This window comes from Apostichopus japonicus, chromosome 7 (genome assembly GCF_037975245.1).
Source record: "Apostichopus japonicus isolate 1M-3 chromosome 7, ASM3797524v1, whole genome shotgun sequence".
Classification (NCBI taxonomy): Eukaryota; Metazoa; Echinodermata; class Holothuroidea; order Aspidochirotida; family Stichopodidae; genus Apostichopus; species Apostichopus japonicus.
The window spans coordinates 16143248-16170856 of NC_092567.1; the positions used below are offsets into that span (position 1 = coordinate 16143248).

The following is a 27609-nucleotide window of genomic DNA, read 5'->3' on the forward strand; positions in this document are numbered from 1 at the left end:
CAGAAGAATTTTTTCAGCGGAAAGTAGCGTATGCGGGAAACCATCAAATGAACATCTAGATCAACTTCAACATCTAGATGTTTATAATATGTTTGATTTGGTCAGAAAATTAGGTGTACGAGTCTGTCACAGAAGATATTTAGTGCTGTAAATACTGCCATGGCCCATATAGAACAATGGAAAATTTGACTCTATAACATTCAAATTTGTACTTTCTTTTAAGTCTTATTTCCTCGGACTATCACCAGAAATCAATATTGTGTACTGACCTTCCTTTTTCTTATGACTGGTAGTAATTTGACATGTTATTCTTCACTGCAAGCCCCATGCAGCTATTGAACTAATATTTCAATTAATATTTATGCGAAATTTAGACTTGGTTGGTACTTTTTTCTCGATCTTTTGCAATATAAATATCGACGTAAGACTGTCGACATTCACTGCATCGGCTTCGCCACTTTATGCTGCATATGCTTTGTTTATTTGATAAGAATGATGTTTTCTCTTATTTTTATTTCAACATTTACAACTGAATTCCACTTTTCATCTCTTAAGTTTAACTATTTTACCTCCGCCAATCTATATCCTTTCTTAAATTTACGAAGGAGCCCGAGAAGACATGTGAATACAGGTGAATAATTAATACGACCGTTGTTCAGTTATGCCGAAAATTACTAAGTTAATCATCGAATTATTATAATCTCTAGCCTATAAGGTTTGGTCTCCAAATTTCAAGCAACTTTTGGCGGTATTGTTTCCTCCTATATTTCGGAGTTTTAACGTGATTTGGAGTCTGTATGTGGAATTTTCGACTTTTTACGGCAATCTTTGAACGAGCTAGGAGTCAAACGGCTTACCAGTCAAAAGTCCCTTTACCAAAACGTTCCCTTACCAAAACGTCCCCGCTTTTGGTCAAAACGTCCCCGTAAGTCAAAACGTCCCCGTCTATCACATTCATTCACAGTTGTGAATATATATTAATTTTAAGTTATAATTGGCTATACGTTATCGGCATGCAAGTTGGATTACAGGCGCTAAATAAATCATGAAGGACTAAATCGTTTAATTATATTTCCATGCCCCTTTTTTTACCCGATCTTTTTAATGTATATTTTTATTTACCGAATCATGATTTTTATTTGTGATCACAAATGTTTTTTGCCTGTCGGCACTTCCCACTCCTAAAAACTGTGATTTCAACCTAAACTATACGTATCCTTACTGTTTGATTTGAACTAAAAACATCCACACTTGCATTCCACCTGATTATAAAAGCGGGGACGTTTTGACTTACGGGGACGTTTTGACTGCGGGAAGTTTTGGTAAAAAGCGGGGACGTTTTGGTAATGGGACGTTTTGACTGGATACCGTCAAACGTACGTACACTTTGGACGGATTATAAAGATACACGGAATCAAAGAGTTAATTATTTGTTATTATTTAGCCCTGACGTAGAATGTTGTGGAAAGTACTGGTTTGCCCATGAACATGTTTATAACTTTTGAATTGAAAGATAGTCCTGTTTGGGCAAGTTAATGTTCTTACCCAGGGGCCTAACGCTTTATATTTCGTAGTCGGCAGTGAGCTATGATGCCAACCTAGCATATTTTGTAACGCATTTGACTATTTGTCCAATTCGTATATGGACAGTTCGAACTGTACTGAAGGTAAGGTTGACGTTCAGCCTCGCTGTTGACAACATGGCCAGCAACGCTCCTAAATCCATAGACATTCCGCTTCGAGACACAGATGAGGTACGTTATAAACTCATTATTTAGTACTCGTTGAACTTTAACTGATTAATTAATATCTTAACTTCTGTTGTTTCTACTTGGAGTCAACTTATTGCTATGATTTACTGTATGTCACTCAAAATGAAAGAGTGTACTGCCTATGTAAGGGTAATGTTGTATATTACCCATTAACCACACACATGAACGAAGCGGTTCCACGACATAGTGCCTTTCACTGCAATCTGCAGACAGTACTGTAGTGTAGGCTTAGCCTAGTGTATTGTTGTATCAAATTTCTATCACCGTCGCAAACTTATTCATCCGGCAGCCTGACAAATAGTGGGGCACACTGCCTTATTAATCTGGCAGGTGAGCAACTTGTAAATGCAAAAAAAAAAATATTTGTAAATGTAGCACAATTGAACACAATTTTTGGGAGCCCCAGTGTATATGCTGAAGCTAAAGTTATTCCTCCAGTTCATACAGTATGTAATATGATGGTATAGGCCTAGATGGTAAATTTGCAATATTAATATACAATTAAGACAGTGGTAATGGGGCATTCCATTATAAATTTCAGTCAGTCTCTGACAACAAGATCGATGTTTGATCAGATTACACCAGCAATAGAAATACCTATGTTTGTAATGGTAGAGAGTCAAGCTTCTCAAATCAAGGAAACATTTTCTCTTCTCTTTTTTACACTGATATTTACTGTATAATTCCGCTATTTTGGGGGTAAATAATTTACAAATGGGCTTCAAGTACAAAAATGTTGCTTCACTGTGTATGGCAATTTTGACTGTTTTTGTTAGAGTTCTGTAAAGTAAAACTGTGATTACAAAAAGTTACAATTGACCTACCAAAGTGTCAACAAGAGTGTCTATCGGTACCGGTATGTGTATAACACAATGCGCAAAGTTGGGGATGTTGTAAACTTACCATACACAACCATATTTGGCTATTTTATGACAAAGTTTTTGCCATGGCTATGCAACATTTAAACGCACCATGTGTTTCAGTATAAGACTACAGTTTACGTCTAATATGTTATTCATGATGCAAAGATCACAAGCGTAGAATGTTAAATAAAACTAACATTACTTTAAAACACTTGAGCATATGATTTGTAAGCATACCAAAGTTTAAGGTCATCAATATTATTCCCTAATTAAATATGCTACTGTAGGAGTAAGAGAGTCAATGTTGAGACTTCAAGTAGAGTTTTACTTCAATCTCAGAGGAATATATATTCAAGACCTCACAAAATGATTGAATGCTTCTGAAGGTCTCAGGAATAATGTGAGCTGTCAGAATCCCATAGGAAGATACTGAATGTACAGTATAGTAATTAGTAAACAGTTTATGAATGATAAAATTACAAGGCACATGTTTATGTCAGGATTTTTGCCCTAAAATGTTATCCCTGGTAGAGTAACTGTTATGCACATGTTTATTGATGTATTGATGTATGTTCTTGTGTCAAGATGGATTGCTCAAGACTAATATTAGATGAGAAAAGCAATTACTTATATCCAAATGTTGCTATTTTGGATTAATATCATAGTTCACCTGATAACTTATTTGTTACAGATAGAGACATGTCTATATTGCTCAGTGGCATAGGAAGGTACTTTTGAGTGGCGGGGGGGGGGCTGAAGATTGATGGCCGGCCTGGGGAGGGGTTTAAGGGGAGGGGGTGTCCCTCTCTCCTTTGGTGTTTTTTGTGCATTTCCAGGTGGCCTCAGATGCAATTTGGTGCAATATAGCACACTTCAACACCCACTCCATTTTGTAAATAATTTTACATTTTCACCTGGCCTTAGATGCAATTTGGTGCTCCAAATGAGATTTTTTTCTCATTTGGAAATGAAAAAGGGGTTTTCTGACTTGCGAAGCGGGGGCGGAATGATACTTCCGCCCCTCCATATTTTTCACTGGGGGGGCTGGCGCCCCCAGCCCCCCGGTTCCTACGCCCTTGATATTGCTCAACAATGAGCGTTCTTGCCTTTATCTTATTTTTTTCTTTGGAAATTTTGGTGGCATTATCTTCATAATTTATGTTTACAGGTGATTGAGTTGGATGTTGAGCAATTGCCAGAAGGTGAAGAAGTCCTCACCATCCTAAAGCAAGAAAATGCTCCCCTACACACATGGCTGGCTCTTGGCGTAAGTACACAGTACTCAGTAGATTCCTTGTCAGTGGAATTTAGTATGTATAGATGTTTTCAATGTACTGTATAATGTTAGAGGTAAAGTTAAAAGGTGGGATGTTTGCATGGTACTTGTGACTGTTTTGCATCATATAGTACATTGGTAATTTATAAATTATAAAGTCAAGAAACAAGATAACCAGAAAATGCCAGCTAAGTAACACAGGAAGTGGAAGGTCAAACTACTAACAGTACAGTAGGTGATGTTCCATATCCTGTTCTAGATTTATGCATGTGATGATCCTGCTGGTCAAATTCATTAGTTGTGAAGACATTCCACCGCTTTGATGAGCATCACACAAGTCTGTTATTATCACCTTCATAATAAGTAATTGGTTTATAGGCAATTTTAGACATTATCATTGCTAAATGAGAAATTTTAAAATTATAACCATAGTTTGGGTTCAAATGACACAGATTCTGCAGTTTTCACTCTCACAGACTGATATTGGTTAACATGCGTCCATCTTCCATCTGTGAGGAACAAAACCCAACTTTGATTTTCTGGTCTGTATGATACTGAAGTTTCTACATTAAATGTCTATGTAGTGTAACAACTTTTGCATGTTTTATGATCTAGCTGGAGTACTACAAGCAAGGTAAAGTGGAAGACTTTGTGAAGATCTTTGCATCCTGGCAGACAGATGCAAACTTGGACTATCCTGGAAATGAAAAAGACCAGATGACGGCCCTGGATACGTTAGCAGCCTATTATGTACAGCAGGCTAGAAAAGAGAAGAACAAGGATACCAAGAAAGAGCTCTTCACACAGGCTACCCTGCTGTATACCATGGCAGATAAAATTATTATGTACGACCAGGTGAGATCATTTAACTAATCATGTAACTAAATATCCTAATAGTAATTGAAGATTTTGAAAAATATCCAATTATTTTTAATATCCTGAAATGGACTCTTATAGAGAAGGAAATCAAACATATGTTTTAAATTGCTGTCTAAAACACACAGCAAAAAACAAAAATTGCAAATGTTTATTACTAACTTATTCCAAGTCTTGGTCACATCCCTCCAGCTTTCTCTGCTTTTGCAGTCATAATTTGTGTGTATTTTCTTAAAACTGTACAAGTTGTGTGCAAAAGTAAGTTGGCCTGACGTTTCGATCCTAGCAGGATCTTCTTCAAAGGCTAAATATCAAGTAACAGTAACAGAAGGGACAAAAACATGCACAGAATACAGACAGGTTATTAACCATGCTCATTAAACACAATCTCCTACACAGGCTCTCTAGTGGATAAGCAGTTTGCTAACAGTTTTATTTTATTTTCACTGTACAAGTTGATAAAGCTGTTTGATAAGTTGTGTAGAGATGTGCATACTGTAAGTTTATGGACTTTGTAGATACAGTATCCATGCAGTACAAGAATCTATGTTTCATTAATTAAAAGTAGTAGTCTTATTAGCAGAAAGGATAAAGGTGAAGGTAATGACATAACATGTGGATAACATCTTACTAATATATTATTTTCAGAACCATTTACTTGGAAGAGCCTGTTTTTGCTTACTGGAGGGGGACAAGATGGACCAAGCTGATGCTCAGTTTAATTTTGTCCTGAATCAATCCCCCAATAACATCCCAGCTCTCCTTGGGAAAGCCTGCATCTCATTCAATAAGAAAGACTATCGAGCTGCCTTAGCGTACTACAAGAAAGCCTTACGAACTAACCCAAACTGCCCAGGTAAGCTGACATATAAACAAAATTGAGGAAAGTCATAATGGACTAATCCTTCCTGCTCAGGTAAGGTAACCATGTGATAGTAAAGCTAAAACTCTGAGGACTAGTCCAATGAGCCCATGTAAGGTAACAGTGATAGTAAAGGTAAAATCATAATGGACTAATCCAGCCTGCCCAGGTAAGGGAACAGTGTGATAGTAAAGGTAAAACTGAGGACTAATCCAATGAGCCCAAGTAAGGTAACAGTGATAGTAAAGGTAAATCATAATGGACTAATCCAGCCTGCCCAGGTAAGGGAACAGTGTGATAGTAAAGGTAAAACTGAGGACTAATCCAATGAGCCCAAGTAAGGTAACAGTGATAGTAAAGGTAAATCATAATGGACTAATCCAACCTGCCCAGGTAAGGGAACAGTGTGATAGTAAAGGTAAAACTGAGGACTAATCCAATGAGCCCAAGTAAGGTAACAGTGATAGTAAAGGTAAATCATAATGGACTAATCCAACCTGCCCAATTAAGGTAGCAGTGTGATAGTAAAGGTAACACTCTGAGAACTAATCCAACCTGTCTATGTACAGTAAGGCAAGACAGAGTATCCATTATGAGTGAACTCCAAACTGCCCTAGCTAGTTACCAACGTGGTAACAAAGGTAAGCTCTACAGGTTACTCAAAAGAGATTAACACAGACTAATTTTCAAAATGTCCAAGTTATGTTACATTTTAATCTTGCATTAAAAAATAGTTAAGAACTGTCCTTTATTGATTTACTTTTGAGTCTTGTCCAAAATAAAGCAGGGATGTGCCCACGCTGGGCGGCAGTGGGCGCCCAGTGCGCCCAGGACTAAAAATTACAGCCCAGCACTGTCTTAAAACTTGTGAATCCTGCCCAGCACTATTATCATCTAAAATCCCAACATTCGTAACATTATATTCAACATCAATTGGGCCACATGTATCCTCGCTTCCCCCCATTTGTCAAATTCACGTAAACACAGGTGCGGAGATATGGAGTAGGCGTGGCTTTAATCTGCAGCATGCAGTATCACACTACACTAGCTCTGTATACAACTTCAAAAATCGAAAAATGTCACCCCTCCCCTTAGACCTCCCCCAGGACGGGGATCAGTATAGCAGTCACTCAGGAAATTCTTGGCACATCCCTGTAAAGTGTTTATTATTCCTAACGTATATCTTTTGTTTCTTCTCTTTCGTATGACTTCTACAGCTGCTGTCCGACTGGGCATGGGTCACTGTTTCCTCAAACTAAATAAACAGGAGAAAGCCTACCTTGCATTCCAGAGAGCCTTGGAGCTAGAACCGACATGTGTCGGTGCTATCATCGGTCTGGCCATCCTAGAAATAAATAACAACGGTGCTGAGGGGATCAGGAAAGGAGTGCAGTTGCTTTCAAAGGCTTACACGATAGATTCCAGTAATCCTATGACTCTAAACCATCTTGCAAATCATTTCTTTTTCAAGAAGGTAAGAGAGAGCTCTTTGTGTGAAATAAGAAAAATACTTTTTACTTACCTGTTAACTCACAGCTAATGTACTCTTATATATATCGGGTGCTAGGCTCTGCCAGGTTAAACAGTGTATCTCACTGTGTTGGTTCACAGCCTTACTTACCTGTTTGCTCACCACAATGGCAGTTTCATCCGTGCTTTGCCTTATTTGGAATTTGTAACAGAGTAACTCACTCAATCCCGACATATCTTTGGCATGACCACAATGCCCCCCATTAAGGCCTTCTTAGGACATCAAGGGAATTGTGGATAGTGTTGTTTGTAGATGCATCAGTAGTTACCTCCACCAGCCAGAGGATGAATTTTTTTTTTTTCAGGGAGAGGCAGGTTATAGTACTAAAGAATGAAGTGACACTCGGCTGGAGCACTCCCGTTTAAAGCTAGGGATGGTAACAGAAGGGACATCACTGATTTGAAGATAGTGGTTTAGCTGCAGGGAATACTTCCCCTTGCTGTGTATGAACACATCTTGAACACTTTTTTTTAAATCTATTAGTATATATGCCTTCAAATTGCATGTATGTATGTATCTTAGATCCTCCTGCAAGCATTAACTCGCGAAGAAGCCATAATTGGCTTATCAAAGCGGCAAGCTGACCGCAGTCAGTCTCTTAGATTCATATTTAATGTCCATGATTATGAAATTGTCCATTGTCTACAACTCTGTAAATGGACCACATACATTAATCTTGGAGTGACTTGAACCGGGGACCTTATGATTGGAAGGCACAGGCGTAACCCGGCGTGCTAACACCGGCATATCGTTTTCTCTTTACAGGATTTTACCAAAGTCCAACATTTGGCCTTACATGCCTTCCATGGAACAGAGAATGAAACCATACAGGCAGAGAGTTGTTACCAACTAGCTAGAGCACTGCATGTGCAGGTAAAGTAAAACAAAATGAAAGAATTTATTAAAAAATCTCTTTTTCGTTAGCTCTATAATATTCCTTCATGCTTCTGTGTGCAATATATCAATAAAATAGTACAAGCAGAGCTTTCCTTGTGGTGTGTATCTAACTAGATCTGGTGGTTATAATATCAGTCACTAAACATCTCTATTTGAAAATCGGCTGGTTTCAGGCTTTCATCTTAAATACACCACAAAGAAAATGTATGTATCTTAATCTTTGGCTGAGAAATTATGTATATGAAGTCTTGAATGTCCTCACTTATTAGAGTTCATGCGATATTGATATATAAATGATAAAATAGTTGGATTGAAATTTTTCCTTTTGGTTAATAAAGCATGCTCCTTTCTCAGATGGCTACCTCTTGTATCTCTTGTATCTTGATACCTTCTATTTTAATTTGATCTGACATTAAGTTGGGGGACCAAATCTAGGAAACAATCAGTTAACGATTGTGTACAATACTTTCATCGGTGATACTGGACAGTTTTAGAGTCTGGTTTCTTTGCCAGATACGAAAGCAACGTTAGTTTTAGGTTTGATAAGTTTCCTGGATTCAGCCTACAAAGTCTATAGCTTGCTAGTTATTTGCTGCTTGTACTAATTATTTCTTTTAATTTTGTAACCTTACAGGAGGACTACGATCAAGCTTTCCAGTATTATTACCAAAGCACACAATTTGCCTCTCCTACTTTCGTCCTGGCTCACTTTGGTTTGGGTCAAATGTACATACACAGAAGGGACACCGAAAATGTAAGCCAATAATTTAACTGCATTCATAATAAATGTTGCCATATTATTAGTTTTAGTCATCAGTATCGTAGTAATTCAATGAAATTTATATATGTTAATTTAGATGTTGTTTGCATGTTTTGTCTACATCTGGAATAGGCTGTATGGCTAGAAACTTGACAAAAGTGTTGAGGCCTCTGATTGGTTCAAGAATGCTCTTCAGATATTAATGTATTTTATATATATATGTTAATTTAATGTGCCTTTTTTGCCACAATCTCCTGTTATTTAAAACAGCACTGTTAAGATTATCTGGTTTTGCTGTCTTTTGTTTTTTTTAAGTAATCATTAATGCCATCAAGATTTTACTGGATTCTGTTCGTCTTCTACATATTGGCATTTCTTACATTGAGAATTGTTTTTATATATGTGTTAATTTCTATCACTCACTCTGTGCAAAATACATAAAATCCATAATTACACAAATTACATCACTTGTAAAATCACATATATATTCGTGTTTTCATTAAAAAAGGTCCTTTATATATTCTTTTAGGCCAGCCAATGTTTTGAGAAGGTGCTCAAGGTACAGCCAAATAACTATGAGACGATGAAGATCTTGAGCTCCCTCTATGCCGAGTCTAAAGACGACGCCAAGCAAGAGTTGGCCAAGGACTACCTGCAGAAGGTGGTGGAACAGTTCCCTGATGACGTCGAAGCTTGGATCGAGCTGGCCCAGATATTAGAAGGATTCGATGTGCAGGTACAGAATGAATTATTTCTCAAAAATGTGTAAATTGTATGTGTTATTTTGCAGTAAACTCTTGTTCAAATTTCATGGCAAGAGCATATTTTCAGGGCAAAGAACAGCCGAAGAGAATTTTTGGAAACTAAATTTTATAGCTGTGTTTCCCATCGGAGTATAAAATAAGAAACAGTTTGCTTACTAGGAATATATTGAAGAAGCTCGCTTTGAAGATTATTACAGCAAATTCTATAAACATTATCGGTGTTCTATCTTTCCACCGACTAGCTGTCAATTTTGCCTGTTGACACACTACATGAGTTTTCATCATATTTGACTCCCACTGTCACTTTGGGGCTATCTAGTAATCCTGAAAAACTATCCCAAAACCACTTATTGGTTGTTTAATTTTCATTTTTCTTACAAAATTGCTTTTTCTACTGCTCAGCAGAGATTCAGCCATTCATCAATGTAGCCCTTTAATACCACAATCCTGCAACTTGTACCGTTTTTTTCCTCATAAATATTCATTTTCATTCATATATTTATGTAACTCTACGTATCTCTGTAGGGAACGCTTGCAGCATATGGTACAGCTACCAGGATCCTGAGAGAGAAAGTGGAGGCGGATGTCCCACCGGAAATATTAAACAATGTTGGCGCTTTACATTACAGGCTGGGAAACATGAAAGAAGCTCAGGTAAGATGCTGATACCTTGAGGAATGATGTTACCAGGACCGTACACGAGCATGGTGTTCAGTGTGTATGATGAAGGTTTTGAAGCAGGGGTTCCCTAACTGGGGTGCATGAACTCCCAGGAGGTGTGTGAGTCCATCCCAGGGGATTCGTGAGACGTTTCTAAAAGTCAACACTAAAGTACTTTATGTTGAACTAAAATCTGATATATCATATAATTTAGTGATGTACAGAAGTCGTACCTATTGACAAACTCTTTTCGGGTTCCATACACATATGTTGCCATAGTAATACCGTACCGTGCATGTGATAAATAACTGAATTATGAAACAGACACAAGCCGCATGACTTTGGTGAAGTTGGTGTACGCATGACAGTACATCGTGAAGATAAATAAGAGCTGATCTGATCTTGAAGTTTCCAAAAAATATTTGTTCATAGCTTTTTTTTTTTCATAACAAAATTACACTATTTACTTGATCTTTAACAAATAATGACTCATATCGAGTCTCGAAAAGTTGGGGGTTTGTGGACAACTCTGACATCAACAGGACTTGGACTTAGGTGGGGGGGGGGGGGATAACGTTAGGGAAACTATGCTATAAAGGCTGTCCGACACTCAGAGCAACACTAATTCTATTTTTACCTTGCTGTCTGTCCATCGTACTGTACAGTATTGGTTGGAAATCAGAACGATGCAATGAACGATTTAACTCAAAAGTTTTGTTTTCCTAATCACCTCTTCAAAGATTGATTTTACCTCTTTTGGGATTCAGAGTAGTGAAAGAGGTGTATCATATTGTTCATTATATTTAAGGAGATGGTACAGTTAAACATTAGTAACTTGTGATGGAAATCAGTAATGGAGAGATTGATTTTAAAAAACCAAGCCAGAATCTAAGGAACGGTACTTATTGTTCATGTTTAATATTTAATCTTTAATTTTGTTGCAAATTTATTTATTCCAATCCTCCTCCTTTAGAGCATGTTGTTCACTTTTCTTTGTTTGTTTAGAAATATTATGAAGCCTCATTGGAAAGGTCAAAGACAGAAGCTGAGCACGATGAAACCTACTACAATGCCATAGCAGTGACAACATCTTACAATCTAGCAAGACTCTGTGAAGCTAGGTTCATGTATGACAAGGCTGAAAAGTTCTACAAAGACATCCTCAAGGATCATCCAAATTATGTAGATTGTAAGTTGTGGCCAGTTTCAAAACAGTTTGAAGGTTTAATGCAACCTAGCCATAGTCTGTCAAGCTAAATTCTGGTGTGTAAAAGTAAGTTGGCCTGACATTTCTATCGTAGCAGGATCTTCTTCAAAGGCTAAATGACAAGTAACAGTAACAGAAGGGACAAAACACGCACAGAATACAGACAGATTAATAAGCATGGTGAACACAAAGAGATAGATGAAAGGGGATTAGTAGACAATGGATGGAGAGCAGAAAGAAAGAAACCAGCAGGGGAAGAGGAGAGGTAGGAGATAAACAGTGGAGGGACAAAGAGAGGATTAAGGCTAAATTCTTGCTTGAAAAAAAACATGTTTTTAAGGAAATAAGAAATCTGATAATGTAGATTTGTATGTTACAGCTAGTTACAACATTGTTAGCTGCCTTTTATGTGTCTGAGCCAGATTCGTGGAGTAAGTTTGTTGAACAAACCATAAATCACTCCCTGTCTAAAAACAAAATCTAGGGTGATTCATATTGTGTAAGTTCCAATGGATAACTCCAAATGATTAGCAAGCCAAGATTTATCATGTGGTCGATGCTTGTTTAATTATGTGACTTTTCTATAAGTTTGTTCCGTTTGTTTATTAATCTTCCAATGTTCTGCAAACTACCTAAACTTTCATAAGCAATGCAACAAAGGTATGGTCAAATACCATCCAAGTAATGCAGATTGTAAGCTTAGTTTTGTTTCAGCAGTGTTGACTGTAAACAGCACAGGAACCCTCTGTGAATGTATGCTCATATTTGAACAAAGCTTGAAAACTCTACAACATGTTTTTTCAAGTTACATTCTTATTTGCTTGTACTGAAATCTCAGCGATGATATTTTAAAGAGCCCTTCCATCAGCTAAATTTGCTAAGATACAGTAAAGGACCCTCTGAATGGTATAGCTTCCACACTGCTTACTGTATTTTTCCATCTAGTCAAGCTTCATAGAGACAGGTTGGTACAGGTATGATTATAAAAAAAGTCGCTTTCTATATCAGCTTGCATTTGTCTATCAAAAGACAGAACTTTACCGAAAAATATCCTAGCAAATTGTCTGCATATTTTTATGGTAAAAAGGTATTGTTCCATAAATTTCATGCAACTGTAGCATTTATGGATTATTGAAAGCTTTAGTTGTGACAATGCTGTAGAGAATGTGGACAACACTAGGATGAAATATGACAATAATGAATAAACCAGATTAATATCAATTTGATGAACTAAGAGGAGATATAAAGTTTGCCATTTCTCATAAATCCAGTGTACTGTTGCTACTATTTCTGAAAATTAGTTTCATTTATTCGCTTCTTTCACCTTCACCCAGGCTATCTCAGAATCGGTTGTATGGCCAGAGACAGAGGCCAAATTTATGAAGCCTCTGATTGGTTCAAAGATGCTCTTCAGATCAACCAGGTGAGTTTGGAAATGGCAAACAATGTTGAAAATACCAGGATTGTGGTTTTATATGCCAGTGTTGTCTTATATGTTAGCCGTAATAACATTGTAAATGTGGACTTACATGTTTAGTCGTAATACCATTGTAAACCTTATATGCCAGTGTTGTCTTACATGTTAGCCGTAATACCATTGTAAACCTTGCATGCCAGTGTGGTCATACATATTAGACTTAATACCATTGTGGTCTCATATGCTAGTGTGGTCATACATATTAGTTGTAATACCATTGTGGTCTTATATGCCAGTGTTGTCATACATGTTAGTTGTTATACCATTGTGGTCTTATATGCCATTGTGGACTTACATGTTTAGTCGTAATACCATTGTGGTATTATGTGTCAGTGTGGACTTACAATGTTTAGTCGTAATACCATTGTGGTCTTATATGAGAATGTGGTCATACATGTTAGTCTAAATACCATTGTGGCCTTATATGCCATTGTGGTCTTCAATGTTACTTGTAATACCATTGTAACTTTATATGCCAGTGTGGTCTTCAATGTTAGCCGTAATACCATTATAAACCTTATATGCCAGTGTGGTCTTCAATGTTACTTGTAATACCATTTTGGTCTCATGCCATTGTGGTCTTACGTTACAAAATTTCCTCATGCCAAAGAAGTCCTGTCCTGTAACGCCAGACTATTTTTGTTCTATCCATCAGGATCATCCCGATGCATGGAGCTTGATCGGAAACCTTCATCTGGCCAAACAGGAGTGGGGTCCAGGGCAGAAGAAGTTTGAGAGGATCCTGAAGCAGCCGACTACCCAGAATGATGCCTACTCTCTGCTGGCCCTGGGAAATGTCTGGTTGCAAACTCTTTATCAGCCGACCAGAGACAAAGAAAAGGTATCCTGCATCAAACGCTGCGGATAATTCAAAGGAATATTAAATAATACTTGCTTTGTAATATGATACATTTGACCTTAACCGTCAGGGCAGATTAGCCTGATGATTGTTTTCCCCTTTTGCTGTAATCGGTGAATACATTTTGGAGATCATAAATTATAAACAAAGTAATAGATAAAGAAAGGCTTTATGAGTCCGAACATTACCGGCTCTGTGATGCCATTTTAGACTTTCTAAAGTCTTTAAAGTTGCGTACCAGTACTGTTTACTCATTAGCACATGTTTATTGTTTACTTTTTTTTGTACATGTGAAAAATATTCTGATCAAAATGGAACCACCACAAACTTAAAAACAAATAACAGATAACAAAATAACTACAAAGTTTTCTGTTATTTGATAATGGAGTAGCACATGTATCAGTGTATGATATTTTTATGTTCATTGACAGGAAAAACGACACCAGGATCGTGCCTTGGCCATGTACAGACAGGTGTTACGTAATGATAACCGAAACCTCTATGCTGCCAATGGTATTGGAGCCATTCTGGCAATGAAGGGTTACATCAGGGAGGCGAGGGATGTTTTCTCCCAGGTAAGTAGTCGAATCTGAGTACTCATGTTGTCTTGGATCATTAAATCAAGATTAAGTTTATTTTTCAAGTTGATTTTTTTCCACTTTCCATATATATATACAGGTGACAATCGCCTACAGTGGAATTATGACCTTCCATATCGGTTTCGAACCTCTGGACATACAATCAGCGTCCATAGCCTAGTGGTTAGGTTGTCCGCGTGCAGAGCGGAAGGCTCGGGTTTGAATCCCGGTGGAGGCTGGAAGTTTTTTCACTGTTCTTAATTTTCCACCTCATTACGATTTTCAATGATAATTCCAAAAATGTACACCAGTACTCTGTATTTGGGTTTGACTACGTATAGTTCTACAATATGGTTGACATAGAGTGTTTATAACGAGAGTTAAAAGGTATGATATTCTGAGTTACTACAGTAGAAATTATTAAAAGCGTCTGGGAGTGTACCTTTGTGAAATTTATATAAACATCCACTCCTGCAGTTTGTCTTGATGTTTGATTATTGATTATAGGTTACTGTGCAGACATGAAAGTTTTGTTATAAATTTCTGAAATTACAGCAAGAAACACTCTTATTATAATAATAATAATAAAATAGTACTTATATAGCACGTTCATCAGCAACACTGCTCGAAGTGCTTCACAGGATATGAAACAATTAATATACAGGGAACATTTAAAATACAGGTAACAATCAAAAGGAAATAGTACAAAAATATCGCCTAAAAGGTAAATACCATAAAACTATGTTTTATCTGGTCACTTACAAGACAAGAATTGCTTTGAAGACTTATTTTGTTGGACAAAATTACTGCAAGAAATTAGATAGACCTCTGAAAAATTTATTTTTTATGTCCAGTAAGTTTATATACTAAAGCTGTTACTTTTCCAACTCAAACAGGTAACTTCTTTTCTGGGTGGTAGATCTGTGCAGTTCTGTACTAAGGTTGGATCACACATATTAGACTTGTCTATCTCACAGATAGTTTGAGGAACACTGTGTATTTAACACAAGTGTATACCTCCCAGTTGCTGGAGCACTGTGTAGTAAACACAAATGTATACCTCCCAGTTGCTGTATATCATAGACTGGTATTGGTGTGATTGTACCACCTTTGTGGAAGAATTATCATAGCAGGATCATAGAATTTATAATATTTATTTATGACAATCTCAAGACTGGCGGGTGTGGCCCAGTGTTGTTGTTTATCAGTTTGTGACAGTAGCCCATTTTGTGTTTGTGCAGGTCCGTGAGGCTACAGCTGACATGAAGGATGTCTGGTTGAACCTGGCTCATATCTATGTGGAACAGAAGCAGTACATCAGCGCTATTCAGATGGTGAGTGTCGTCGTGACTCGTTCACGACATGGCAGACTTATGCTGTGATGTTTTTAGCAGGGTTGTAGGTTGTAGCTAGGATTTTGCAGGTGGCGGTTGAATTTTCTGGAGTGGCGGTTGCCTGCGAATTCCGCGTCCTGTGGGAGGGGTATAAGGGTATATATATATATATATATATATGTGTGTGTGTGTGTGTGTTTATACATTTGAGTGGGAGTGATTTCATTTCGTGACACTATTTACTGAATTTTGTACCGGTCGATCAGAAGCGTGAGTGTCTGTCAGTGTTAGAACTTTTTACTTGGAGTACTGGTCGGCAAAAGCTAGTGCTGGCCAAGTCCGACCGGCGCCGACCCGCGTAGCTACAACACTGGTATTTAGGCATTGCACAATCAATGAACGTTATGGTTTGTAAACGTTGGCCAGTTGGCTTAGAAGTCAAAGGATTCCTAGGAAACGGTAACATCTATTTTAAGTGATAGCTTACTATAGCCTTAATGTCATTGCCTTTCATAACCATTCCTATCATAGAATAGTAGTCAGCACAATTATTTTCTGATAGTAGTTTTCATGTCAAGCTGAATGACACATACTTTATGTCAGTGTGATAATCTATTTCACAGTACTAGTCCATACTGCCGTATCTCACAGTTTGGAGGACACTTAAGATTGTATACCCATGGAATGTTATGATATGGAAGTGATTTAGTGTTTTACTGGACTCCATGTTGTCACACAGTCAACTAAATAGGTTAGATCTACCCCAGGGCCATGATCGCCTTTATCAACTCCTTTTCCTAATTTTCATATAGGAGAGCAGAGGAAAATTGTTCTTGTGGTTAGTGTAATTGCTAGCGCATCTGAGCTGAATAGTCTTTTCCAAAAGGGAACAAATTATTTATTTTCATTATTTGATAAGAATACATAGATGGTTTAGCCTCAAACCCTAGCTAAGAAATGGTAAAACGCTCATTATTCCCTGTCGTTAACTCACAACTGGTTAGGCCATTCTGTGGCTTGCTGTGTTACAGTAGGTACCTAATAGCTAGTACATAAAACTCCGACTTAAAAGACTTGATATAGTCAAAATTTTAAGCAAAAGCCTTGTTACCGAAAAAACTAGCACAAAAGTTGCTATTTGTGTATCAATCACTTTTACATGTTACTTAACTTTTCACTTTGTATTAGCCTTTACATTGTTAAGTTCTTTTTTTTTTTTTTTTTCATTTTGGTAACTCAGTATTTTCAAGTTTTATTCATTGGTTGTTGTTTATACTTTTTAACCATTTGACATTTTCTTCGTCTCAAGTATGAAAACTGCATCAAGAAGTTTTACAAGTACCACGATGTAGAGATATTGACATACCTTGGCAGAGCTTACTTCAAGGCTGGTCATTACAAAGATTGTAGACAGGTCCTGTTGAAGGTGAGTTAGTCCATTAATCGTGAAGAACCTGTACATATATTTCCTGATGTTTGGAGAACAAAAAGTTATATAGGTGCAAACCCTTATTATAGTGTAGTTATAGTACACCCCTTTCCCTTTCAATCTCCCCCACTCCAACCCCAATCCTAAAAAAAATGAATCAAAAGTACTTTATAGTCAAAATGTGCCCCAGAATGCACCATTTTAATTCTGGGGGATGATTCTCCTAGACGTATGTGGGAGATGGCGACAGACCCTTCCTGGACTCACCTCTGTTTAGCAGCAATGTCAACCTCATTTCTCTTTATAAAAAAAAATAAGTGTTGCATATAAATGCTTCATTGTATTGTGGTTATTAATTCAGTTAGTTTGTATTGATTTGTATTTGACTTTGGCAATTTGTTGCTTTTGTTTACTAAGTTAACAAGCTTGACCAAATGCATGTGACTTTTATGGCTGAAAATCCATCTCTCACTTCCTTCCATATTGATGATTCTATCCTTAAATAGTGCAAACAATTATTGGGCAGAAACACTTGAACCGCTCATAGGCCCGCCCCTTCCCTCAATGATCCCTCCAATTCCTACCTGTCTCCTTTCACCTCACTCTCAAGGTTGTAAGAACCCTATAAATGTATTACCGATGTCTATGCCAGAAACCTAATATATATACAACAGACAAAGATTTTCAATTTTAAGAAGCTGTTTAAACTAGATCTTCAAGTTGATTCTGTTAATGATTGCATATGCATTTAAAGTTTTACTACTACTATGCAACATTGACATGTTTTGCACGTATAACTGTATGAGGAACACTTGTTGCAGTGATGCAGCAATTCCTGTAAGTATATTGAAATTGCTATATGAACAAATCACATTAATGTTGCAGTTTTGGATGATGAAATTTGTTAACATTACATCGTCATCGATTATTATTCATCCAGGCCCGTCGGGTAGCTCCTCATGACACCTTGGTTCTCTTCAACTTGGCGGTGGTACTTCAGCGTATCGCCATGCAGGTCCTCAGAGACGAGAAAAGTAATTTGAAGACAGTCACCAGTGCTGTCGAGGAATTGAAAACGGCCCAGAAATATTTTAATTACCTCAGCAAATCTGGTGATAGAATGAGGTTTGATTTAAACCAAGCGGCAGTGGAAGCAAGGTGAATATGTGTACAGTAACACACAAGTAGTGTTGATACGATAATCGTTTTCAATATCGGTATCGGCCGATATTTGCAATATCGGCCGCATATCGGTATCGGTAAAATTTTGCCTAATTGCCGATAACAGCAAACCGATATTGAACTATTTTTTTCACAGCAGAGCTACTTATTTATACTTGCAATGATTTGTTAATCTGCCCAAGACGATCCATTTCTTTAGCGTCAGTTAAACTCAGATTCATTTTCGATTAATATCCATGGATACCTGACCCTCCTAAACCTATAAAACACGTCTACGGCGCGCGAATATAACCAATGGCCTTCGTGAACCTTGGCCTACACATAGCATTAGTGCAGCATGTATACACTGTACTGTACTAACCATTCATTTTCTCAAAGGCCTCCGTGAAAACCTTGAACATGATGCATAACTGCACTTTTAATTTTCCGCGAACACACTGCCGATTTGCCGCCGGTGTTCGCCCAGCGAACACGCCGAGCACGCGAGCATAAAGGCGTAGTGTCCAGGGGCCCGCATTAGGGCCTTGGTGGGGTCATGGGGTAGAACCCCTTGTTGGGATCCTGGGGGATAAAGCCCCGAAAAATTGGCTTTTTTTTGCGTGTCTGGCGATAAAAAAAAAATCGCAGTTGAGTATGCAAAATAATTTTTTTATTTAAATTGTCACGAAACAGATGAAAATTTTAAAATGACAAGTTAGAGTAGCTATATTATGTTATAAAATGAAAAGAGATTTAATCTGTCTTTCAATCTTTAAAAAGTGCAACTTACAAAACTTCCGATATTATGAAACAAACAACGTTCAGCAATGCCCTGTCTCTAGACTGCCTAACAATGAAAAGCGTGCACAATGCGTACATTTTTACCGTAAAACTGCGGTGTTCAACCCTATACCCAACTACCGCCGTACATGTGCTGCGAATTTTCCCAGGTACCTTCCCAAACACACTGTAAGCTCATCCCCTGTATCACACCTGTTTGTTAACATTTTTTGGCAAGTTGCCAGGGAACTTTTCAGTTACGTGAGATCCGTAACCGCCGAGGTGGTTAGGCTATTTGCTATACAATTAACTATGGTAGGATATTATTTTTTCCGTATTTTTGGAAATTCTAGAAAATACTTTCTTTTTTCCCCCGCTTAAAAACAGATGTGGTCTTACGGTATATTCATAAATGGATGCACTAGAGCCTTGTTTACATGACATTAGTTGCATTTAGTACGATATGCCAGTTTTGCGTGAATTTTTCGAAAGTGTTTTGCTCGATCTTTCGTAATATTTGAAAGGTGTACCACCTTACTTTCCGTACACAATTGGTCATTTCTCTACTGATTTTCAGTTTTTTTCTTCTCTATACGGTCAAGTGAATAAGTTGTACATTGAGTATAAACTCAATAAATTATCATTTTTACATTGTGATCGACAGTTCGTAACCTAATTAAGATGCAATTTTGCAAGCATACGTTAACACTATAGCTACTTGTAAGTCTTTACGATGTTAAGGCTCACATTTACTGCGTCCATTTTATTATCGCGTGCAGCGCTGCAGTGAAAAAGATTCTGGTTGGATTTCAATTATAATTCTCTTTTTCAAAATCAGGAAAAAAGTCATTCTTTTCAACTTAGGACAAAAGGAAAACAAAACACCATATTTTGTTGTTTACTTGAAGATTTATTTGTGAATGCATGCATGACTAAAGTACGATTTTGCCTTCATTTTGTCTGTTAAAAAATATAGGTATCGTATCGGTATCGGACCGATATTGGGATGATAATATCGGATATCGGCCAAAACCGATATTGGTGATATCGGCGCAACACTACACACAAGCATTAAAATAGGGTCTTTTGCGTTTTATTCATTTGAGTAACTGAATCTGGTGGAAGAAACTCTTTTTTGCTTCCAACCAACAAGCATTGGAGGCCAAGTTTTGTTTACAGTAATATTAGCCAACAATAATAGTTCTTCTCTCTGTATGCTTTCTAAGTAAATTTGATGGTAGAATGTTCTTTGCTTCAAGCCAAACAGGTGGAAGTAAGTTCGTATTAATGTTTGCAGTAACACCTGCTCTACATGACACAATGCAATTATTTTAACAGCTGTCCTGACAATTGTTATCTATTAAAAGTTTAGTGACATGTGCAAATAAAAGAAGTTTGTGTGCAATGTGTAGATTGTGTGCACAACACCCTAAGTATTATGCAGGCAGTGCATACCATATGGAAAGGCCGTGCATACCAATGTATTGTGTTTAATGATCTAATGAAAATTAAGTACTGAGACAAAGAAAAGACCGTCTCCGATGCACTCTCTAAACATGTTATTCTTGGAACCTCACAGGTCTCTTTAAACCTTTTCCAAGATATAAAAACAATATTATTGCTAAGATTTTCTCCCTGTCTTCATTGTTCCCCAGACACTGCAATGATTTGGGCAATCAAAGAGAGTGTGTGATTGCTATGAAACTAACTTGATATTGTGTCTGTAACATTACGGTTCTTCAGACACTTCAATGATTTTTACAGTCAATCATTACACGGAGTGTTAGCTCAGTGGTTAACGCCGGTGCCTTTCAATCATATGGTCCCCTGTTCGAGTCACTTCCAGATTAATGTATGTCATCCAGTTACAGAGTTGTTCACAATTAACAATTCATAATCATGGACGTTAAATATGAATGTAAGAGACTGACTTCGGTCAGCTTGCGGCTTTGATAAGCCAATGAGGCTTTCTGGCGAGTTCCTACTTGCAGGAGGATAAAAAATACACACATACACACATAAGTGTGTGATTGCCTAGAAACTGACTTGCTATGGTTTCTGTAACATTACTGTTCTTCAGACAATGCAATGACTTGTACAGTCAAGCCCAGTATGTGATTCAAAGGGCGAGAGCACAAGATGAGGAGGAGAAGGCCCTTCGAGAGAAATCCCTGATGGAGAGAGAGAAACTAAGGAAACAGCTGGAAGAGGAAGTGGTATGATACGAAATTCAAAACTTGTTTATTGATCTTAGTAGTAGTAGTAGTAAGTTGAGTCTCATCTATTCGACATGCTTAGTGATTAACCTCCACCTCGTATCACGATCTTGCTCAAGGTTTATCGCTTCCTCAAAATTGTTAATGTTAACATCCTTAAATTGTGACTTTACTTTTCCATGCAAGGTAGTCACAGGCCTTCTACTGGTTTAGCAGTTTGGAATCCAAATTTTGATCTCAAATCACTGCGGTTGAACTCAATTCTGTAATTTCATTGGTCCGGCCACAAGAAACAAAGCTGGCTTTCTTTTTTCCCGACTCATAATTTCTGAACAAAAGTGTGCTTTCATATCAGTCAATTCACAGATCTTTCAGATCAAATTGAGAATCATATTCAAAGAAACTCAAAGAGAAAAGCAAAATGAGTTTGAGGTTTGACTTTGTAATGTCATTGGTTAATTCATAGGCAAAGAAGAGAGAAGCGAGTGAGAAGAAGAGCAAAGAGTTGATTGAAAGAAGAGCACAGTTTAAAGAGAAGACAAAGAACCTCTTGATTCTTCCAGACATGCCTCATAAGAGGGTCAGCAAGAAGGGAAAGGTATTTTCCATCCGATTTTTTGTATCGTTGTTTATCAAACTAAATGCTGTCCCATAGACTTACAGTATAGTCTTAGACTGACAATTTGCAGACAATTAACAGGCATGGTTACCACATTTTATGAGTGTTACAAGGTTTATCATTGTAGTCTGAATTTTATTAGCCAGGAAATACTCCATTATATTAGTGCCCCTGTCAGCTTTAGGGGTTTAATATTCCTCCCAGATGAACAGGTACATACTTTTTGAAAAATTATTTTACTAGGATGTGAGATTTACTAAGGACAGCAGTATTCTGCATCGTACTTGATTTATGGTCCGACTTGTTTGTTTGTATCGTTCTTCTGGAACAACTGATTTGGACAACTCTGTAATTGAGTTAAGGATTACAAATGTTATTGTGTTCTTAAACTAATAAACTATCTTTGTGAGATTTCTCTTTTTCGCTTGCAATATTGACTTCAACTGTGTTTCTGGATGGATTTGTGTCTAGTAGCACTATTGTGGATAACTGTTTATTGTAACAAAAAGCTGTGAAAGGTATGATGTTAATGTTTGCGATGAATTTTCAGAGGCTAGCAAAAGATGGAGAGATTCTCTCAGATTCAGAATCTGAAGGAGAAGAAGGAGAAGGACCAAAGAAGAAAAAGAGGAAACAGTACGATGAAGAAGGAGGAAAGAAATCGAGAAAGAGGTAGGACACTGAAAGTGAGAGCAGGAGATAAAACAGTTGTAGGATGGTAACTTGGAATTGGTGGTAGATGTAAGCAATGGGTGTGTTGGTAGTGGTGATGAGGGTTCAGGAACAATTTCTAGCTAATTTAGTGAAGAATTTTTGGTGGAATGCAGGAAGAAGGTAGGACACTGAAAGAGAGAGCAGGAGATAAAACAGTTGTAGAATGGTAAATTGGAATTGGTGGTATGTAAGCAATGAGTGTGTTGGGAGTGGTGATGAGGGTTCAGGAACAATTTCTAGCTAACCTAGTGAAGAAGTTTTGGTTGAATGCAGGAAGAAGGTAGGACACTGAAAGAGAGAGCAGGAGATAAAACAGTTGTAGGACGGTAAATTAGAATTGGTGGTAGATGTAAGCAAGGAGTGTTGTTGGGAGTGGTGATGAGGGTTCATGAACAATTTCTAGCTAACCTAGTGAAGAATTTTTGGTGGAATGCAGGAAGAAGGACACTGAAAGAGAGAGCAGGAGATAAAACAGTTGTAGAATGGTAAACTGGAATTGGTGGTAGATGTAAGCAATGAGTGTTGTCGGAAGTGGTGATGAGGGTTCAGGAACAATTTCTAGCTAATTTAGTGAAGAAGTTTTGGTGGAATGCAGGAAGAAAGACACTGAAAGAGAGAGCAGGAGATAAAACAGTTGTAGGATGGTTAATTGGAATTGGTGGTAGATGTAAGCAATTAGTGTGTTGGGAGTGGTGATGAGGGTTCAGGAACAATTTCTAGCTAATTTAGTGAATAATTTTTGGTGGAATTCAGGAAGAAATGGAGAGAAAGGGTAGGACATTGCACAAAAGAACAGGAGATGAATACTAGATGGATTTACTTTTGTGGAATGTAAAATATTTCAGTGGACAGATCGAGAGTGATCTTGGAGTTAAAAATACATAAGAACTGACAGGAGATTTCAATTTCATTCAGGAGCAAGAAGAGGAGAGATGGTGATGACGAAGGCAAGCAGAAGAAGCGAAAAGAGAAAACTCCACGCAGACGTCAAGATGAAGTTGAACCAAAGGGTAAATTCAAATCCAGAGCGTTGCTGTCCTCCAGTGAATCAGATTCTGATGAAGGCAAGAAGGAGATTGCTGCAAAGAGGTACATCAGAGTAAAATCTTATTTCAAAACCATTTTGTGTTTTGTTAAAAGTTTGCATCAAACTTGGTTGGTTCCTCCTTCAGTTGAAAATTTTTTTTTTACTGGAACTTAAGAACGTTTGTGTGATACTTTAGGGCAGTCTTTAAATGAAATTGATAAAAGTGATGAAGATAATTCGAAACTGATAAAAGGTGATTGCTTCACAAGCTCTTGTGATATTTCATATCAAAGATATTGTAGCAGCATTTCTTGAATTATTATTGATATTATTATTTTTTCTTCATGTTACTACTTTATTTTGTAATATATGTATTCTTTCTATGAACTACATTGTTTTGATTATGGAAAATCACTTCCGTTTAAAGGTCTATGTATAAGTAAATCAACAATGGAAACCGAAATTCTAATCAATATGAAAGTTGCAACTAAATTATTGGGTAGAATGGGATTCCATCTTGTGACCTGAAGATTACAAATCTTGTGCTCTATCAACTGAGTTCTCAAGCCCTTACTCATTGGCAAATTCTTTGTGGACATGTCTTTGCTGGGAAAAGGGGCAAGGGGAAGATAAATTTTAACTGTAAAGTAAATCAAGTGTAGGAAAATTCGGAAGCTGTTCCGCTCAGGTTCCTAAGTTTGTCAACTGTTGGATATGATGAACACTTGAACAGTATTAACTGCTTTGTTGATTTTATTCTTCCTATAGTCATAAAGAACAATTAGGAACTGGAACTTCCAGGTTACAGCTAATGGATTATGACAGTGATGAAAGTGACAGTGATTATGGACCAGATAAACAGAAGGAGGAGACAGAACAATCTCCCGTCTCAGCGTCGTCATCATCATCATCGTCAGATGAAGAAGTAGAAGAGAGTACACAGGTCAAGAAGAAGAAGAGGAGAACTCGTATAGCTAGTGATGACTCGAATGAAGACTCCGAAGGGGGAGATGGGAAGACAGAGGAAAAAGATGGTGGATCAGACTCAGATGGGGGTTCTAAGAAGGCAGCATCTCCAGCAGAGAGTGGAGAGGAGGATGAGAGGGCTAGTGATGGACAGCAGGAGAAGCAGGTCTCTGATGGGGAATCTGGAGGTCATAGGTCAGCCGATGAGGAGGAAGCATCTGATAAAGGTGAAGAGAAGAATGCTGCTGAAAGCGGTGAAGAGAACAACGCTGTGGAAAGTGGTGAAGACAACAATGCTGTGGAAAGCGGTGAAGAAAGTGATTGAGCACAATATGCCTTCTCTTTACTAGTTGCCTGAAGCCTTCCTGTGTCCCACCCCCTCCCTTGCATTAATTTTACTCTCCACCATAATGCTTGATGATGTTGTGATGAGAGTGGGTGAACACTGCATCATCAGACTTCTTTTAGGCCCCCTTCAGCCCTCTCTGTTACAGGTGAAGATGGGGTCATTGTAATAGGGATAAGATATAGTAGTTCAGACTACTTTAAAATGGTTCTGTTCACAATGCTACAGACTGTGACCATAACCCAAACAAGATGCAACAGATATTGATGAATCAGTGCCACTTTGCAAATTCAAATATCTGAAGTCAGTTTTTGTGTCATCAGTCAAATTGTTTCCGGTTGATTTGTGAACGCAAACTAAATTCAGTCATTTGTTATTTCTGATTAATTATTAATAATCTTGGTATTGTAAACAGCCCAAGTATTTAAGTATATTGAACAGCGTAAGATAGGGGATAAAGCAATATGTTACTTGTCACATATATTAACTTCCATAGGAATGTCATCTGAAATTATGAGGTTTACCAGGGAATTAAGGCTTACTAACAAGTAGCTTTTGAATGACAAAACAATATAGGATTAAAAAGTTAAAGTTTTGCTGTAAACAGGAATTTGTCAATTGATTGTTAAACACACATATCTCTTTATTGATTTAAGTGCTAATGTTGTGTTAATGCCACATGGCTATTCAGAATGGAGGAAAAACTCTTACTTTTAAAGCCTCATTATGGCATTCATTGTAAACATGCTCAGCTGTATTTTGATAGATAAACCATATTTTGTTTTCAGTTTTGACAGGCTCCCTGCAATCACATTGTCATTATGAGTTACATTCTTTTTCTGGAATTTACCCTCTTTCTCAAAGAATGAACACATTTAAGTGTTTTGATTATCTACACACATCATAAGACACCTTTTAATTTGACTCAGAGTGCACGGGCTTGTATCTTTTGACCAACTACTGCTGAATCTTCAAGACTGCATGAAGTGTATCTACATGCAATATGCCTCTAATGAATTATTGACAGTGTATATAGGTTTGATTTACACAATCACTAACCTCTCTACATGTGAATGGAGATGATATCACAACAAACACATACACTTGTTGTAGAAAGTTTCGAAACAAACACAAGCCTGGGTAAGTTAAGTTGTAGGCTACATACAAAGAACAAGAATTGCCAGCAATTCTGACGTTATAGACAAACCAAGCAGGATGTCGAAAAATTCATCAAGTCACAATCTACTGTAAAGTGTTACATGAATATGTAATATAAGTAGTGTGAGGTCAACCGTGTACTTACCCATACATGCGTCCAATGAATGAGAACGTTCTGTTAAGAAGTTATTAGAGAATTTCCCATTTGCTCGACCCCTTTGAATGTGGCCAAAGTTGGCATAAAAGTTACATCGTTATGATTTTGATCATATACTACACAATAGTTTAGACTAAAATAGATTGTTGGACCGTCAAGATGGCGTCCATAACGAACCTTTAAGTAAAATGATAAAGTAGCTTGCTGACGTTTACTGCTGGGTGCCTTTCCATCTAATACATGCAAGGAAATGTATTATTTGGTAACTGGTTGCATTACTGTAACAACAGATGTCTTACCTTTGACAATTTACGATAAATAAATTCTTATAGACCATTTGTCAGGCGTTTCTCAATTAACGTGAAGGTAGCTCGGTCAAAGTTGTAATTATTATGGTTATTATGTCTGGTTACATCTATTGGCATAACAACACTTCACAGCAAGTTTACTGAGTAGATGAGGAAAACTTTCAAAATGTTGATAGATTTTAAGGTTTTACCATATTGATAATGACGTTCAACCAACTCTAATTCTGCTAAAATTCGTGCGTAACTCTTTCTGATTTTAGCATTGGCTGAGAAAGAGCACAACACCTTTCACACCTGCCAACAATCTTAAGATAGTTGCTTTTAAGTGAAGACAAGGTTTCAGTCCAACATCTATACAAGTTACATGATTAACTTAAATTTCATTCTCACTGAGAGAATCATTATTAGCCAGTGACGATTTGTCTGAGATCGTTCCCATCAGTTATATTATAACATATATAATACTCATATTAATACACACTTTAAAGCTAATGTTGTGAATAAAATCAGTACATAACATAAAACCGATCTTTTATAGCTGTTATATTAAAAGTAGAAAGCAACATGAACCTAAGACAAATTTCGTATTATTATAATGATGTTTTGTCCTTTAAGCTGTATTTCGTTTCTCGTGATTAACTGCAAAATATTGCTTAATTAATGTTTGATACATAAAGGTTCAACAAGGTTTCACCAAACTTTTCAGTTTTTGTCTTTATTATGTTTCCTGCCTTCTTGTTGTTTTGAACTCCCCAGAACTGAAACGGAGCATAAGATACTGTACTTCTCATTTTTGGTTTTTAACAATATAGTTTTAGCAATTGCAAAGACAGGTCTATGCATTTACTCTAAATATGCTTCTTCTTTCAAATTTGATCCATCCTGTCGATACCTATTGCATATCGAAGCAGGGACGTAGCCAGGGGGGAGCAGGGGGAGCGACCGCTCCCCCCCTTTCAGTGTCGATTTTTTTTTTTTTAAACTCGCGTTTTTTTAGCATGGTATTTTGTCA

General features: G+C 37.3%; 1 protein-coding gene across 1 annotated transcript; it reads left to right on the top strand.

The window, feature by feature from the left end:
* The first annotated feature begins 1616 nt into the window (after positions 1–1616).
* LOC139969482 (RNA polymerase-associated protein CTR9 homolog) lies at positions 1617–26176 on the top strand. Its single transcript, XM_071974509.1, has 21 exons — positions 1617–1754; positions 3804–3902; positions 4527–4766; positions 5436–5643; positions 6867–7123; positions 7946–8053; positions 8712–8831; positions 9367–9573; positions 10127–10255; positions 11267–11450; positions 12803–12891; positions 13601–13786; positions 14236–14379; positions 15624–15716; positions 17026–17142; positions 18086–18303; positions 21167–21302; positions 21769–21900; positions 22472–22593; positions 23551–23724; positions 24431–26176. The coding sequence occupies exons 1-21, from the start codon at positions 1701–1703 to the stop codon at positions 24951–24953; spliced, it is 3540 nt and encodes a 1179-aa protein (XP_071830610.1). The 5' UTR covers positions 1617–1700; the 3' UTR covers positions 24954–26176.
* Positions 26177–27609: the final 1433 nt, after the last annotated feature.